The 15,979-nt window shown below is 57.4% G+C and overlaps 9 protein-coding genes across 9 annotated transcripts; 4 read left to right on the top strand and 5 right to left on the bottom strand.

Moving 5' to 3' along the window:
• Nucleotides 1-18: 18 nt before the first annotated feature.
• On the bottom strand, nucleotides 19-484 carry SPRG_00786 (hypothetical protein; the record flags this gene model as incomplete). Its single annotated transcript, XM_012339003.1, has 2 exons — nucleotides 19-159; nucleotides 197-484. The coding sequence occupies 2 exons, from the start codon at nucleotides 482-484 to the stop codon at nucleotides 19-21; spliced, it is 429 nt and encodes a 142-aa protein (XP_012194393.1).
• Nucleotides 485-1,136: 652 nt separating this feature from the next.
• On the bottom strand, nucleotides 1,137-1,931 carry SPRG_00785 (hypothetical protein; the record flags this gene model as incomplete). Its single annotated transcript, XM_012339002.1, has 1 exon — nucleotides 1,137-1,931. One exon carries the CDS (start codon nucleotides 1,929-1,931, stop codon nucleotides 1,137-1,139), a length of 795 nt encoding a protein of 264 aa, XP_012194392.1.
• Nucleotides 1,932-4,104: 2,173 nt separating this feature from the next.
• On the bottom strand, nucleotides 4,105-4,629 carry SPRG_00784 (hypothetical protein; the record flags this gene model as incomplete). The annotated part of the gene is made up of 1 exon (XM_012339001.1): nucleotides 4,105-4,629. One exon carries the CDS (start codon nucleotides 4,627-4,629, stop codon nucleotides 4,105-4,107), a length of 525 nt encoding a protein of 174 aa, XP_012194391.1.
• Nucleotides 4,630-5,396: 767 nt separating this feature from the next.
• On the top strand, nucleotides 5,397-6,488 carry SPRG_00783 (hypothetical protein; the record flags this gene model as incomplete). Its single annotated transcript, XM_012339000.1, has 1 exon — nucleotides 5,397-6,488. One exon carries the CDS (start codon nucleotides 5,397-5,399, stop codon nucleotides 6,486-6,488), a length of 1,092 nt encoding a protein of 363 aa, XP_012194390.1.
• Nucleotides 6,489-6,525: 37 nt separating this feature from the next.
• Nucleotides 6,526-8,249, bottom strand: SPRG_00782 (hypothetical protein). Its single transcript, XM_012338999.1, has 3 exons — nucleotides 7,317-8,249; nucleotides 7,119-7,267; nucleotides 6,526-7,072 (listed from the first exon to the last, which is right to left on the bottom strand). Exons 1-3 carry the CDS (start codon nucleotides 8,202-8,204, stop codon nucleotides 6,565-6,567), a joined length of 1,545 nt encoding a protein of 514 aa, XP_012194389.1. The 5' UTR covers nucleotides 8,205-8,249; the 3' UTR covers nucleotides 6,526-6,564.
• Nucleotides 8,250-9,185: 936 nt separating this feature from the next.
• SPRG_00781 (hypothetical protein) lies at nucleotides 9,186-10,619 on the top strand. Its single transcript, XM_012338998.1, has one exon. It carries the CDS (start codon nucleotides 9,226-9,228, stop codon nucleotides 10,570-10,572), a length of 1,347 nt encoding a protein of 448 aa, XP_012194388.1. The 5' UTR covers nucleotides 9,186-9,225; the 3' UTR covers nucleotides 10,573-10,619.
• A 666-nt stretch (nucleotides 10,620-11,285) lies between these two features.
• Nucleotides 11,286-11,958, top strand: SPRG_00780 (hypothetical protein; the record flags this gene model as incomplete). The annotated part of the gene is made up of 4 exons (XM_012338997.1): nucleotides 11,286-11,441; nucleotides 11,492-11,590; nucleotides 11,639-11,737; nucleotides 11,796-11,958. 4 exons carry the CDS (start codon nucleotides 11,286-11,288, stop codon nucleotides 11,916-11,918), a joined length of 477 nt encoding a protein of 158 aa, XP_012194387.1. The 3' UTR covers nucleotides 11,919-11,958.
• Nucleotides 11,959-12,563: 605 nt separating this feature from the next.
• On the top strand, nucleotides 12,564-13,472 carry SPRG_00779 (hypothetical protein; the record flags this gene model as incomplete). Its single annotated transcript, XM_012338996.1, has 4 exons — nucleotides 12,564-13,137; nucleotides 13,184-13,265; nucleotides 13,325-13,409; nucleotides 13,449-13,472. The coding sequence occupies 4 exons, from the start codon at nucleotides 12,564-12,566 to the stop codon at nucleotides 13,470-13,472; spliced, it is 765 nt and encodes a 254-aa protein (XP_012194386.1).
• Nucleotides 13,473-13,521: 49 nt separating this feature from the next.
• On the bottom strand, nucleotides 13,522-15,730 carry SPRG_00778 (hypothetical protein; the record flags this gene model as incomplete). The annotated part of the gene is made up of 5 exons (XM_012338995.1): nucleotides 13,522-13,998; nucleotides 14,054-14,170; nucleotides 14,224-14,291; nucleotides 14,340-14,460; nucleotides 14,507-15,730. The coding sequence occupies 5 exons, from the start codon at nucleotides 15,728-15,730 to the stop codon at nucleotides 13,549-13,551; spliced, it is 1,980 nt and encodes a 659-aa protein (XP_012194385.1). The 3' UTR covers nucleotides 13,522-13,548.
• Between the last annotated feature and the right edge of the window lie 249 nt (nucleotides 15,731-15,979).

The raw sequence follows: 15,979 nt of genomic DNA, 5'->3' as shown, positions 1-15,979 counted from the left end.
GGCGGCGGGACGCATGCCCTAGTACACAACACTGTTAGACAAAAGACATGGGGGAATGCCGCGTACCTCGAGCCGCACCGTCGCGTTGAGTTCGTTGGCGTCGTAGAGGAACGCGCCAATGGCGCCGGCTGCTTGCGCTTGGCGTACGCGGTCGACGGCCTTGCAGTCGGGCGATGTCAGTGAGCGGCAGCAGCACGATGCGGTACATTGTATCCTCGCTTGCCGAGCGATTGGTCGTCGGCAGCGCAAATGCAGGGCAGTTGCCGACTGCGGGGACGAGCTCGATGGACGTGGCGTTGGGAGCGGCGGGCGTCACGAGGGCTCCGACGATCTTGCCGCGGTAGAGTGGCCGCTGGGCCACTGGGAGCAGCGTGTACGGCACGCCATCGGGCAATGCGTCGTGCGGTGTCACAATCGTGAGCTCTGCTGTCGCCGCGCGCGCCAGCAGCACCGCCGCGAGGCTTTTCAGGACACCACTTTTCATTTTGCGCAATGTGAGGAAGGTCAACCATCCAACAGGGTATGTGGTTCGATAATCGAAGGGTTTGAGCCTGGCTGCGTTTCACTGATGGGCGATCAACCCCAGAGCGTTGAGCCTCGAACAACCAGAGCGCTCGAATCAGAGACACCAGGCGCTGCGGTTGTAATTTTCACATGCAGGAAAGCTCTCGATGGACTCTTGCGCCTTCCGAGTACTAGGCTTAATAGCAACGTTCGAATCGCTTCGTAGGGGTAGGTCTTCTCCGCTACTAGTACGTCCTTTGTGGTGCCACTGCCATGGGTTGTATATTGGCTTGATGGTGATTCCAGGAAAGTTACGTGTGGGACCTACGTGGGGTATTATGCTAAAGTATAGTCATGCAACACAACGTACTTGGTAGCGTGGACGACAACATGCCTGTGACTGCACTGCTCCTACTGCCACCTAAGGCGACTATGCGACATTCGTAGGACGACAAGCGACGTAGACAGCAAGGCATATAGAGAGAAAGCGTCGGTGCCTCTGCCAAAGCGTGCGCGGTTGTCCTCCCGCCGGACATCCTGAAGGAAGCCGCAAGACCTATCTATCCGAAAACGACCAACCATGTGTGCGATTTTCATTTCATAAATACGATTTGCTAAACTACGCATCCTTCTCAATTGGCCAAGGACGAGATGCACGGGGGCGACATTCCTTGTGTCGCAGGGCGCTGCATGGGCGCAAACTTGGTGTGCGCAAGGTTCGCAAACCACGTGGTTAGGATCCGCAGCACGAGCTGGTCCATCGCATCGCAGCCGAGTTGTGCGTCGATGATTTGCAGAATGAGCGCTTCGTCTTGCTCGGTCGACGCTTCGCTCTCTTCCGTGCAGACTGCGTGGAGACACGGCAAGAGCGCGGTCGGGTCGGTGCCAAACGTCAGGTCGGCCGTCGCCATTGATGCGATCTCGATCGCGCTCCCAGTGCAGTGGGCGATGAAGATTTCGAAGAGGCACCACGACCGGCGCAGCAAGATCGGGTTCGCGAGGTCCGGGAGCACGAGGAGGAGCTGGCGCGTCGCGTCCAAAATCGACCGGAACCGCGTCATGTATTGCACGAACGAGAACGACTGCATCTCGTGCTGGTTGTTGGCAAAGAGGCAAAACCACACCGAAGTCGTGCGCACATCGCCCACGGTGTACACAAAGCTTGTGATGCTGTCGACCACGTCGAGAAACTGGCTCTGCCACGTGTGCCCGAGGTACCAGTTGGCCGGCGCCGTCATGAGGCCGGCGCTGTCGGGGTGCGTCTGCGTGTAGAGGTCCAGATACGAAGCGTTGGTGGCTTCCGTCGTCGGAAGGACGTAGAGGTAGCAGACGTCTTCGGTCGTGAGACCCCGAAAGGCGGCACGGCCGCCAAAGTCGTCAATGAACTGCAGGAGGAACGCAAGCGTGACACCTGTGGGCGAACTCATGGCCAAAAGGAAAAGTGAGTTTCCTCCTGCGCCGGGCCGATGGACCCGCGATTGGTTGTGTCCTTGGCGCCAGATGGTGCGCCGACAACATCAACGCCATGTGTCACAGGCGCCGAGCGCAAAAGCAAGTTCAAACCTACATTCCTTAATAGCGGCGGAGTGGCGAGGTCGCCTCCGCTGGCTCGACGGATACATGAACGAGGTGGTCGTCTTGCTGCTATATGTTTATAATACACTGCTTGACACCTCAATCCGGCCTGTGCACCTACGAAAGATAATAGTATGTGTGCCGGTTTTGAAAATTGCGGCAGCACGACCGTCCCTTCTTTCAAGGTTGAATGACTGTTGCAGGGGGTAAGTGTCGTGGCATCAGCTAGTTGCATCCACATAGCAGAAGAGCGCGGCTTGATGGGGACGTGGTTGATAGCTGCATTTAAGGCCTCCTTTGCGAGAGGTCGTGCCTTGGCCAGAAAAAGCCATTTGGCGGCCGCTCAGCCAAAACAAAGAAACATGGATGACGAGCCTCTCGACTCGTGCTGTTGAGTGCTAAGGGATGTTTGTCTTGAGTGTGCTGTTTTACACTTCAAATGTAACGAGTCAACTTCATGTTTGAAAAGACTACCCCCCAAATGTTGTTGGGGGCAGCTACGCAAAACTAGTGAACTTTGTACTAGTAGCTCTTATTTAGCGACCGGCATTTGCGAGTGAACCTTATCGGAGAACGGTCGCCAACACAACCACGCTTTCAACGTAGGCGTGCAGGAATGGTCGCCGATTAGTTGCCGTCGCGCCACATGTTTTGACAACTGTCTTGACATGTTTTTGTGTCCAGCCAAACAAGACTGGAAACAACCATAATCGTTGGCTCTTCTAGATACGTTGACGAGCTATCATCAAGAAAATGCTTACTTCGTAATGTGTCATCTTCCGTACACTGCGGTTTTGTCGTGTATACATCTCTCTATGTCAACACGGGCGTGGGCAAATCAAGCAGCTACAAGAGTCCGGTTCGGTGGGGACCTTGTCTGCTAGTACTTGGTACCACAGCACATTCGCAGTTGCTACGTTGTGTTACGGTAACTTTGTGCGTACACTGGTACGTTAGTTGGATGGCTGGACCTAATCAGCACTCAGAAAAGCACGCTCGACGATACCAAACCGTGAAGCGTGGCGAATTCAGTCGTTTCCGCAATACAAGCAATCATTGTCTAGCAAGTGGACGATCGATAAGTTGTATGCAGACGTCGGGTGCCAACGTTGGACAACCGGATCCGTTGGTAACACGAGAAGTCTGTCGCGCTTGACAACTGGACAGCTTGCTGCGTACGGTGCCAGCTCCAAGCCTGCAGCAAGTGCTGCGTAACTTGGCGGGTCGCGGACAACGAACTTGTAGTCGCACAAGCCGGTTAAATCGTGGTTAAGGCGTTTGTTCCAATTGAAGGTAGCGCGGAAGATCTTGGCAAGGCTCTGCCGTCGATCGGGGGAGCCCACCCGTAATTTCTACCCATTCCTGTCGCGCTTACCAGCACAACGTAATCATGGCTTTGCTCATCGACGCTAAGCTCCGTGCGCAAACACACGTGGCATCTTGGCACAAACCAATCCATAGTTGATCATGAGAGCGGTCGAGCGACGTGATGTCGTAGATATTGTTCTTAGGCGCGACCTTAGTCATCAGTAGCTACTATAACTCTACATGGGGCAGGTAAGTTACACGCATCGTATCCTCATCCACACACGTCCATGCGGAGACGTTGTGCCTTGCGTCGTCCGTGTTGACTGACACTAGTTCTCAGTGCTTGAAGGTGCTTGACCGTTGCATTTCTATCTTTCGCATATATTGTAGCTAGTCAACAGCGTTGCTCTTATCTCTTCGTGTGGGGTTTTAAGCGTGGATAGATATGGCGGTCAGTTGATTCGCGAACCCAAGCTTCCTATACCATGAACGGCGAAAGATCGCGTTACACCAATCATCGTTGCCACTCAGCGAATGGAGACATGTGATTGGCATTTCTATTTTTGTGCATTCGATCTTTCAACGACGATGATTGGTTTTCGGCGTATCTGCATTATGGGCCGCCGAATCATCGGCTCGAACTCAAGGCAATGACATAAAGACATGTGTCTACATTACAGTTAGCTACGAGTACGTGGCAAGCTACGGAAACATATATCAACACGCAGGGGGCGAAGACGGGATCGTGGGCGTAAGCGCCTTGAACATAGCTTTGAACTGCGACCACTTGGGCCGACGAGGTTCACTCTCTTCAACGTCGTCTTCTTCGTCTTCTTCGACAAAGGTGGCGTGATGCCGCTGGCCGAAGCCATCCTCGACTTTGGAACACGCGAGCGGGCTAAAGAGAATGAGCTCTGTCGTCCGGTACAGCGTGTCGTGGTCGACGACGAGTTGCTCGAGGTTGACGTCCAGCGTGTCGGATGTAATATCGCGGATAATACACGGTCGACAGACACGCACTGGGGTGAGGCCGACGAGCGGGAGCTCCGACGTCACAAACTGAGAGCACGCGCGACAGACGACGTCGCCACAGCGGCGACAGTGGTGCTTTCGCCGCAGCCGCAGAAGGAACTGCTTGTTGCACGCCGCGCAACTCGAGCGACGCTTGTCAGGCACCCACTCGCGCTTCGGTTTGAAGTGCTCGAGGCGATAGACCACCGGTGACGAGAGGGGTCGGGGCATAATGTGCAATGAACCTGCATCAAGCCAAGGGTAAGTAAATACCCGGCTTCGATTTTTCTAAAAAGTAGAATATGACACTATAAAGACTATCATTACCCCGTTGCGCAGAAGTAGTGTTATAATGGGGCTTGAAGCCCTGTCTAAACTGCTCGGCAACGGTGCAATGTACACTATTTCGGTACGCGGATCGTTTTCGGCGGCAGCGTCACCAAGCGCGGAGGAGGTTGGCCAAGAGCTGAGCAACCCTTCTACTGGTATGGTAACACAGCTGCCCTGGTTTCTTGAGCTCGTTTCAGATCGTAGGTCTCTATAGTGCCTCGTAAGCGTCGTCAACTCGAACGAAACGACTATGACCTCCCACCAAGTCCAAGTCGATGAACCCTTCGCTACTATCTCCATAGTCGCTAGTTGCCTATATACCTGGCGAGATCTATTCATGCATAGCCCATAAGGTGTAAGTACTTATTGACCTTGAGCTGCCTCAAATCGCCCAAGCACGAGATGCGGTCGAACTCCACGCCCTATCCATGAATCTCAGCTTGGACGGCATGATGAGACGACCATCTGCAGCTCCTTGGGTCGAAGTTTCCTCGGAAGGCTGCCGGCAATGCAACGTTCTCCATCGAAGCGCACCTCCCCCAAGCGAACGTTCGTCCTTATTTGAGGCACATGCCACTAATAACAAACGAAATTAGTGTGCGCCTATCTTTTTCGAGCCAACGGCAATTTGCCACAGTCGCGCCAGTGACCAGTCCCAAGAAGCAACCATGGCCCTGATCACGACGTACGTCTCCATGTGGACGGCCGCGTTGCTCGACTACTCGGCGCAGTGGTTCCCTGCGCCGGCGGTGCCAGCGCCGCCAGCGCCGCTGCCCAACGCTTCGATCGCTCTCGACATGCTGTGCATGTGTCGGTCGTTTGCGACGCCACAATCGCACCTCGCCGACCAACTAAACCGTACGCAGTGCGCGGGCCTGGGCTTTACAGACCGGTGGACGATCGACACCAACATGTCGCACCTCTCGCCGTCGGCGCCGCCCGTCTTTGTCGACGGCAAGGAGCTCGTGGTCGGTGGCACGCTGCGCGCAATGGTCTTTACGAGCTCGGACACGGATGCAATGGTGGTCGCCTTTCGGCACCAAGAAGGCGACGGCCTTCTCGACAGCGAACTCTGGGAGGCCATGGGCCTCTTTGGGCGCAACTTTGTGCAGCTGAGTGCGCCGTCGATGCTCACGTACGGCTCGCTGCTCGACTATGCGAGCCGGTACGTTCAGTACCTCATCTTTGGCGCGCGCCACGTGCTCGGCGCTGACTTTGTGCCGCTGGCCATTGCGTTTACAAACGAGATGCGCCGCACGTATCCGCACCGGTCGCTGCACTTCACCGGCTACTCGCTCGGCGGCGCACTCGCACAGTTGGCGGCGATCCGGTTTGACGCGCCCGCGACGACGTTTGCTGCGAATGGCATTTTGGATCTTCTCCACTTGTACCAATTGCACCCATCCAACTCGGTGCGCACGCATGTCAACTATGCCCACGCCAGCGATTTCGTGCCGAAACTGGACTGCCAGATTGGCACGCTCGTGCTCGATCCCACGACGACGGGCTCGGACGACCCGGCCGCGACGCACAAGGCGTTTGTGTATGGGCCCACGGCATGGACCATGCTGCATTCGCCGCTCACGGCGACGTCGGGACGGCTCTACAGCCAAGACCACGGGTACTGCGTGGACAATGCATTTGCCCATGCGCCAGGCGCGGCGTCGGTCCTCGACGGCACACTGCAGCGTCTCTCGGCGCATCTCGTGTCGACGATGCTGGTCGCGTGCTTTGCATGGTGGGTGGTGCGCCGCTTGTAATTTCGCAACATGCAAGTTTTGTACATACTAGTATGTATGTAGACAAGAGAAGACATTATTGTTACCACGTGACACCTTACGCTTGCTGGGTCGTGCTCGGCCGGCGCTGGCGAAGGCCTTCGGTGTCTTTTGGCACGGGGGCGTCCGTGGGGGTCTTGGCGGTCTTGGCGTCGAGGTGCACGACGTCGGTCTCATCGTCGACCGCAATATCCGGGATCTCTTTCTCCGCTTCCTCGTGGCGACGCTCGTCGGCCCAATCTTGGCGCAGACCACGCACGAACGCAAGGAGGAGCAGGGCAAAGACAGTCCCCACGGCCGACATGAGCGGGTACGTTTGAACGTACTCGCCCCCTCGGGCCGCGTAACCTTTGGCGATCTCAAAATACGTTGGCTCATATTTTTTGCGCGCCGGTCGCTCCTTGGGCTTGGGCGCCGGCTCCATCTCAATCGCAAGCTCTTCGGCCTTTTGTTTGGGCGCCCACGTTCCGCGCGCAAAGTCAAAAGCGTCTTGGAGATCGTGGCCGAGCCAAAGATTGTCGATCTGGATGTTGGTGGCCATGCTCCAGACCTCGAGTGCCACCGCGCTAAAGCAAGCCGTGAGTGCCGTCAAGAGGGCTTGGACGCATGTACCCGATCGGTTCCATGCGGGCCGGGTGCGCGTCTTCGTAGTAGTCTGGGTTGGGAATCTTTCGGGGCTCCCACTCGCCCAAGTAGTCGGGATTCTCGATCATCGGAGGCGTCCATTTGCCTCGGTACGCCGGATTGGACATCATCGATTGCTACAATATCGATCGACAGGTCAAATGACAAGTTGAGCAAAGTGCGTACCTTCCATGGGCCTTTCTCCGCGTCGTCCCAGTCGTCGGGTTTGGTGATCTTGGGATTGGGAATCGTCTTGGGCGCGTCTTCGTCCCAGTCTTCCGGCTTTTGCGCCGCGGGGTCTGGGATGAACTCGGTCTCTTCGTACGTGGAGGGGCGGACGTCGGACGGGTCGTCGATTTCCTTTGGTGGGTTGACCGCGGGCTTGAAATGCGTGAGAAGACTGCCTTTCTTGATCGCGACCAGATCGGCGTACACCTCGAATGTATTGTCGTCGTGGACTGCGAGCGTGTACACATGGCTGAGCTTGTCTTCGGTCTTGGCGGGCGGCGAGATCTCGAGGTGCTTCTCTTCGTACATGTGCGTCAACGGGTTCTTGTGGTTGAAGATAAAGTGCACTTTGTTGGTCTTGTCGCACCGGTCGGGCCCAAACATGATGCTGAACGGCGACTTTTCATCGAGCGAGTCGAGGTCAGCGGGTTCGCGGAGCAGCTTGAGGTAACTACCGGCGCAGTTGACGCCGTCGCGGTACTTGACTTCGTACTGCACGACGAGTGCGCTCTTGGACTCGTCGAGCTGGAACGGCGACGGAAGCTTGGCGCCAAAGCCATAATGCTGCGCTTTCGCTTCCATCAAGAGCGCCTTGTCCTGCGCAAAGGCGCCGAGGAGGCGCGGACCTTCCTGAATCGAGACCTTTTGCTCGCGGTACTTTTTGTTGTGGCTCTTCACCCACGACGATGTCTCGTCAAAGAGCGTCGTGTTCTGGAACGTCTCGGCCCAGAATGCCTTGCTTGTCGACGGCACGCGAAACGTTGAAGCTGTTGGCACAACGTCGCCTTCTGCGGACGCAACAGCCAGCGCGATCGCTGCCGAGAGGTGGGCTACAGAGCGAACCATCGAGTTTGTGGGAACGATCTGCGCGCCTCGTGTCCAAATGCTCTTTGGATGCCTTTCTGGTGTAACCGGAACGAAACCGATCAAACCTTTCATTTTCGATAACCTATAAGAGTAGAATTACAAATCGGTACAATTATCTTTTCTAGCCACGTCTGGACTCCTAGATATGATTACCTTTAAAACAAAATACGCTTTCTGGGTGGGATCCAAACATCGAAGAATACCACCGCGACAAGGCGCCGGTTCACAACCTCCCCAAACGCGACCCTTGGCGCACGCGGCTCGTACGCTTCTGGTATGTTGACGAAGTCTACGGTTTTGTCTTGCGGTGCTGCACCATCGCACTTTAAACTCGGTGGACTTGCGCAGAGCCTGCATCCGGTGCGCTAGTATTTGGCTATACCATGTTGTTTGGGTGTATATTTCTTGGGCTGGCGACTCAGGCTGGTGCCCGGTTGAAGGCATGGGTTGAATGCGTCGATAATCAACGATTTGCACGCGCAGCTGCCACGGTCACCTGTCGCCAGACCGTAGAATTGCTGTCGAGTCCCACTGACTGACCTCTACCCGCATAGTATCCGGTCGAGTAGCGTTCTCGCGTGCATCGCAGGAGCTCCCTCTACCCGTCTTGCCTTGTCCGGCACCGCACGCCTCGGTGTGCGCATGGAGACAGCCCACACGCTTACGCCCAAACCGGCATGGTAGGAGCCAGCGTTTCGGCCGTTCACGATCTTGGCTTGTCTCTGGCGCGATGCCATTGGTCGAGAATGTAGGTCACTGGGACAGGCCTAACCGTTTGCGTTGGATTTGAACATGTCTTTTTTAATATAATTCAACTTCAACTCGATAGCAATGCTGACATAAAAATATGATTCTACGACCTTCTATCTCTATAGTTGCATGTGAGCACTTCTTTTTATGATTTATAAGATTGCGATCGATTAAAATACAAATAAAATACTACCGTAAAAAGCCCTCACAACACCAAGATCTGGATCAAGGTCAGTACGCAGAGCGAGCGATGGAGAGCAAGCGCATTGGGATCGTCTCGATCGGGTCCCGCGGCGACGTGCAGCCGTACTGCGTGCTTGGGCGCGCGCTCGCGGACCGCGGCCACAAGGTCTTCATCGCCACCGAGCAGCGTCTCGAGAGCCTCGTGGTCGACGAGTTCCGGCTGCCATTCCGGTGCATTGCAGGCGACTCGACGGGTGGCCTATTTGACCCCAAGTTCCAAGCCGGGCTCGCGAAAGGCTCGATCATCACGACCATCAAGATGACAAAAGAGTGGCAAGGCAAGTTCAAGATGGACGACATCCTCGCCTCGTACGTGACGGCGCTCGACGGCGCCGATGTCATTGTGTCGGGCGGTCTCTGCATGACCATGTCGCACGCTATTGCCGAGAAGCTCCACGCGGCGTGGGTGCCATTCATTCTCGGACCCACGTGCCCCACGACCGAGTTTCCCGTGTGGGCGCTGAGCAGTCTCACCTGTGGCCTGCGCTGCCTCAACAAGTGGACGTACACGGTGCTCTTCAAGAAACTCTGGAAGGACGAGCAGCACTACATCAACCCATGGCGCACGAACGTCTTGGGGCTTGCGCCGATCACGATGCCCCTTGGCATGCTCGACATCATCAACAGCAACGAACGTATCCCCGTCCTCATTGCGTGCTCGGCGCTCTTTTGCGGTCCTCAGGCGCGCATCCCAAGCGACTATGACCCGCGCAAGATCCATTTACTCGGACCTGTCTTTGCCGCGCCGTCGCCACTTCCCGAGGCGGCGACGAGCTTCCTCAACGCCGCGCGCGCAGCAGGGACGCCAGTCATCTACTTGGGCTTTGGTAGCATGCCGACCGCCGACCCGATTGGGCTCCTGCGCCTTGCCGTCGACGTCTGCGAGCGCGTCGGGTGCCGAGCGATCGTCGTCGCTGGCTGGTCGGCGCTCACGTCGGACGAGGCCGACGCGCTCCTCACGGCCAATCAAACCCGGCTGCTGGTGCTGCGTTCTGTTTCGCACGGCGCCCTTTTCCCCAAAGTCGACTGCATCGTGCACCACGCCGGCATTGGCACGTGCAACGCGTCGCTTGCTAGCGGTACGCCGCAAGTGCCATGTCCCGTGATGTTGGACCAGCCCCACAACGCCAAAGTCCTCGTGCGGCTCGGTGTCGCGCCGTGTGCGCTGCCGTTCGGCAAGCTCTCTGCACCCGCGCTTGCCCGCGCCCTCCAAGACGTGCTTGCGAATGTGAAAGATATCCAAGCCCGCGCCAAGACGATCGGTGACAGCCTCCGTGACGAATGCGCCGACGCGCTCGAACAGTACATGCAGCTCATCACGACGGCCGAGTCGCTGTCTGTTGCTGCATCGTAGCCGACTCGTCGTCGGCAACACGACTAACATGCATACAATATGTCCTGCTGTATTACCATGGGGCTCCTACGTGAAGCTACCGTCGACAGTGGAGCGCGTAGCTGAAATGCGAGTACGCGGACGAGGGCTAGGGGTGGGGGCGGCGGCGCGCGGTGGCATAGTGCTGCGTGGCCTGCAGCCAAAGGCGGTCGGCGGTCTTGTCGTGCTCGTGCTCGTGAATGTAGAACGCCGACCAGCGCAGTTTGCGCGCTTGCCGGCGGTAGCGGGCATGGAGCGCCTGCAACCCGACTTCGACAGCGTCGGCAATTTCGGTCGGTGGCGCATCCATTTGCACGAGGAGCGTGTACCGCCGCAGGGTTTCGGCGCCGTCCTTGGTGGCCGCGAGGTAGATGGTCGCAAACACCATCGAAACGTAGTATGACAAACGCGACTCGAGGCGCCTTTTCGTTCCATGGGAAAAGCCCTCTACGCAATCCGCAAGAAGCCCTCTACGCAACCCGCCTTTGCACCACGCTCGCTTCGGAGGAAGCAACAAAGGCCAACGCGGCTGTCCGCTGAAAAGGAAGCGTCGTGAATGCTCTGATGGTTATTGCCGCGGAGACAATCCTCCTGAACGTCATATCTATCTATCGATCGATCGATCTACATGTATTTATCTGTCTATCCAACGCTATATGTTTCACGGTTCGTATTGGTGCGGTTACAACCTCGGGATGCGGCGACCTAGTGCGTTCCAGTACCGCCCCGCGCCAGCGCCTCAAGCCGAGCGCAACGAGGTCTGGGACGCAGTGTATGCACAAGACTATGCGCGCGCCCAAGCGCTTCTTCTTCAGAGTGCGCACATACCCAGCATCAACCGACCGCACGGCGTACGCGTCCCGAAATCACCAGATCTGAATCGGAAGACGGCTTTTTCTAGATCTGGGGCAACACGTGCGCGCACGTTGCTGTGCTGCACAACAACCGCAAGCTCGTCGCGCTTCTTTTGCTGCACAAGGTCGATCTGAATGCCATCAATGTAGGACAAGTTGTCTCATTTTTCACGATGACGCAAGAAGTGGACTAGATCAACGGCACCACGCCGCTGCACTTTGCCGTCGAGCAGCGCCGCACGGATATGGTCAAGTACCTCGTCGAGAATGGCGCGTCGCCGAGCAAGCGCAACGTATTTCCACCGATTGATCCCGTGACATGCAACTCATTGCGACGCACTCTACGCATAGTATACGTTCAAGTCACCTTTGGAGCTCGCCAAGATGCTTCCAGACAACAAAGCCATGGTCAAGCTGCTCCAAGATGCCTACAACGTCGAGCGGGGGCGGCCAACTTGCAGCCATAGTACTTAGTGAGCAAGAAGATAATGTATCATTTGGCCATAAAGTGGAGATTGTTCAGCCTGGGTCAACGCGCTAGACACCTTTGGTCGATTGGTGGCGGCGGGTGGATCGTTGCCACTGCTGCTTGGCTTTGCGGGGGACGAAGCGGCCAATATAGCTGGACAACCGCTGCCACCGAGTGCGGGAACCAATCTGCGACATTGACTCGGACGTCACCGTCGCCGGAGAGTCCATGGCCCAGGCAGAGGACCCACAGGTGCCAATAGCCGTCGGAAGTTCGTCTACTGGGGGCGTCTCGGCAACCCACGAGCCCGATGTGTCGTCGGCGCGACTCGTACATCGCTGAGGCACATGCTGCGCGTCGGCAGACGCCACCTGGTTCATCCGCTTTGGCATCTCGGAAGAAGCGGGAGTCATGCTTGCGGCAAGAGAATCGAAGTGCCTCGTATCACCTTCCTCACTGCGTAAAGGCGTCAAGCTTCAGTGCACGAGCAGCACGTTCCACGCCTTCGACACGCTCCGAAACAGTGTTTTAAACAGTGTTCAAAACAGTGTCTATGCAGTATCTTATACTGCGCTTTAAAACAGTGTATGCTTACATGCGCTGTCTTGGAAACACTGTTTTGGACACTTGTATCCGGACCGATATCCGCGATGTGGGCGCTGGACGAGACCGCGCTGGACCTCGTGCAGCGAACATGGTACGATGTACCGTTCCGCTGTGGCATCGACGTCATCGACGCCGTCTTCCCCGACGGCATCCCATCGCGCGCCGTGGTAGAGCTCTACGGCGACGCGGCGAGTCCGCGCAGCCTCGTGCTCCAACACCTCGTCGCGACCTTCCTCCTCCAGCACCCCAGCGGCCGCGTCTACTACTTTGACCACGAGTGCCATCTCGACGCGGTCGAAATGCGCTGCGTCCTCGAGGGCTACGCGGCGCACGACGAGGCGGCGGTCGTCAGCGCCATGCAGCGCCTCGAGCTCTTCCACGCGCCATCGACCGCAGCCTTTTCCGCCGAGCTGCGCCAGGTGCACGAACAGCTGCTGGCGGCCAAGACGCGTCCGGCCAACGTTCTCGTAGCCGTCGACGCGATCAGCTCGTTCCATTTGATCGACAAGGCCGCGGCGCTCCGCGTCGGCGAAGCTGTGGCGCCCATGGGTGCCATCTACGCGCAGCTCAAGGACTTTGCCCGCACGCATTCAGCGTTTTTGTTTGTGACCAAAGCAAGTACGCCATACGTCTCACCACGTTAATGCGCATCGTAACGTATTAGACGAATTGGCAAAAGGCTGGGGCCACGCCGAGTACATGCCCAGTGTCTGGTCGTCGCTCGTCACCAAGCGGCTCTCCCTACGGTACGATATATGCCTCATGGAATATTTTCCGACACGAAATGTCATATGTATCCCTAAAGGACTCGGACGTCGCCGGGGACAGCATTTCCATCCCCCGACCAGTCGTCGTTCCAACTGCGCCATTTCGCCAACGCCGAAGCGTCCGTGCGTGCCACTCGCATGCGTAGCTCACATCGGTCGTAGGCATATTCTTCCGTTCTGCCTTGAGAACCACCGACTTGTCTTGCTCGCCCCCGGCCCATCGCAGCAAGCATGATTCGGGTCAAGCGTGGCCTTAGTATGTTTAAGCTTCAATGTCGTACTTCATGACGAGCTCCATGTCAAATGCGCAGTCGTCACCGAGCACCGTTGTCATCGCCCGCACGACCGCCTTGTGCGTCGCCTCGAGCTGCGATAGCCAGCGATTGCTGTAGCTCAAGCACAGTCGCGCGAGCCGCCGGGCGTTTTGGCTCGCAGTCGACGCGCGATCAATGTCGCGCACGTGGAGCTGCTCAAGTGCGAGATTGTTGTATGTCACTGCGACAAGGCACAGCTTTTGGGCCGACGCGCCACCCGCGTCTTCGAGCTGCGCACTCTCGACGAGCTGGAGGATCTCGTGGAGAGCTTGGATCGCAGCGTCGTGGCGCTCGAGCCGCGAGAGAAGCGCCGCCATGTGGAGCTTGGCTTTGGCCACGTGGGACCACTCGCCCAGCTTGACGTGTGTCCCATGGGCTTTGGAGCAGTACTTGAGACCCTACCCCGACCGATGGATGAAAATACGTAAAAAATGAAAAAAGATGCGGGCATACAGCGTGGGCTTTGCCGCGGCTGTAGTAGTAGTGCGCGTACGAGTCGGCGATAAACGCGACGAGCTCGGCGCGCGCGGGGCCGAGGAGCAGCGTCGAGTCGTCGAGGAGCGCTTCCGTCTACCATGACAAAGACAGGAGAATGGCCATGGGCTGCGAATCGTCGCTGATACCTTTTTAATGAGCTGCAGTGCCACCGCGTGCTTCTTGGCGTCAATGTTGCGGCTTGCAAATGCGTTGCCTACGCGTCGTGAGCGCACAAAATCCACCAAGCATGCGTCGGTCGTACACGTGATGACGAGCTGCCGCCAGAGCTTGATGTCGATGTCATCGAGCGTCTTGAAATGGGTGCGTAGTCGCGCCATGAGTAGTGTCTCGACGACCGCAATGTACTTTTCGTGGGCGCCACTCTACCCATGATGCGTCGTCGTCGCAGGTTCAATATCGAGTGACAACCTGTTCCAAATGCCGGAGGTCGTCGCAGAGCAAGTGCCGACACAGGACTGGCTCCCCCGCGAGGTACGTGCGATCGGGTGCGTGCTTGTGGCCCTCGATCTCTGGGCCGGCCAATGCACACCACGTCGCCAGCACAACGCCCGTGCCAGCAAACCAAATCGGTCGTGGAATTTTCGGCAGACAAAGTTTGACTTTGCCGTTCTCGAGTCGGTGGCTCGGCTCCCACGAGTCTTGCACGGCTCGGATGCGCGACCGACGGTCCTCACACACCCGCGTCGCCACGTCACTGTGCTCGATCGCCGTCGTTTGGTCACCACGTGGCGTTGGGGGGCCAGCGGGCTTTGTCGGGGACCCCCCCGTTTTCTTGGTCTTGACGCTGGTGGCGTACAAGCTCAAAATTTGACGCGCGAGCTCGTTCTCCCAGACCTTGTCGTCGTTGGTGTTGGGGTCCGTGTCTGGGAAAGGCTCAAGCATCGCTAGTTGGTAGCCCTTGGGAGGCGACTTGTTTGGCTCTGGCGTCGGTGGCACGGCTCCTACTGTCGTGTCGCATGCATCGACGGGCTCTTGGAGGCTTGTCGGCGCCGATGCGGTCGTTGTCGCAGTGGCGCCACTCTCGGGAGGGCGCTGCGAGGCCTCCCAAAGCGGCTTTGGCGCGATCTTGCCCGGGCGGTAGTTCGTACTGGATGTTGTTTGCTGCAAAATGCGCTTGGTTTGTTGGAGCAAGATCCACGTCTTCTTGTCCATATTGTACGGCACTTTGGTGAGGTCCGTCCACGCCGCGTCCTCGTCCACCGGCGCTTGCTCGTCGGGCGCAGCCTTGGGTTTGTCCACTTTTCTCGCCGCCGATTTGAGCTTCGGTTTCTCAAAAAGGGGGTTGTCGCGCAACCGAGACTCTTTCTCGACACGCTTGGCTCGCTTCGTCGTGGAGTGTGGGCGCACTTGACGCTCGGCAATCGTTTGCTCGGGGCCCTCGTGCCGAGCGAGCACGAGCGGTCGGTCTATCGGGTCAGTCGGGGCTGGATCAATGATTGGCGGCGGCAAGACGTGGGCGTAGTTAAGACCGCTCTCACTGAGCGAGTGCGAGAGCAACGAGTGCAATCGGCCTTCCAATAGCGCCTCCTTTTTCGCCTTGCGATGGTGTTTTTGTTTGTGCGGAGGCAGCGAGAGCAGCCCGTTTGTCGCTAGCTTCTCGACAACCTGTTGAATGACGCGCTCGCGCTCCATGGCCAGCTGTGCTTGCTGCTCTCGATGCAAGTCCTGTGCGATATCGCATCAGCGTGACGATGGGTTCGAAGTCGAGTACTACCTCGACAAGCTTGGTGACGGTCGCAACAGTGAGTTCTCTTGGCACGGACTGCTGCCGCGTGAGCCTACGACAAGACGTATCAGTGACCTCGCGCCGCGTCGCGGTCGGACCCTGGCAGCTTGGTCGCGTCCATGGCTATAAAAAGTCCCGTTGCAGTAGCTTATCAA

This window comes from Saprolegnia parasitica (genome assembly GCF_000151545.1).
Source record: "Saprolegnia parasitica CBS 223.65 unplaced genomic scaffold supercont2.2, whole genome shotgun sequence".
In the NCBI taxonomy this organism is placed as follows: Eukaryota; Oomycota; class Saprolegniomycetes; order Saprolegniales; family Saprolegniaceae; genus Saprolegnia; species Saprolegnia parasitica.
This window is presented reverse-complemented; position numbering and strand designations above follow the sequence as displayed.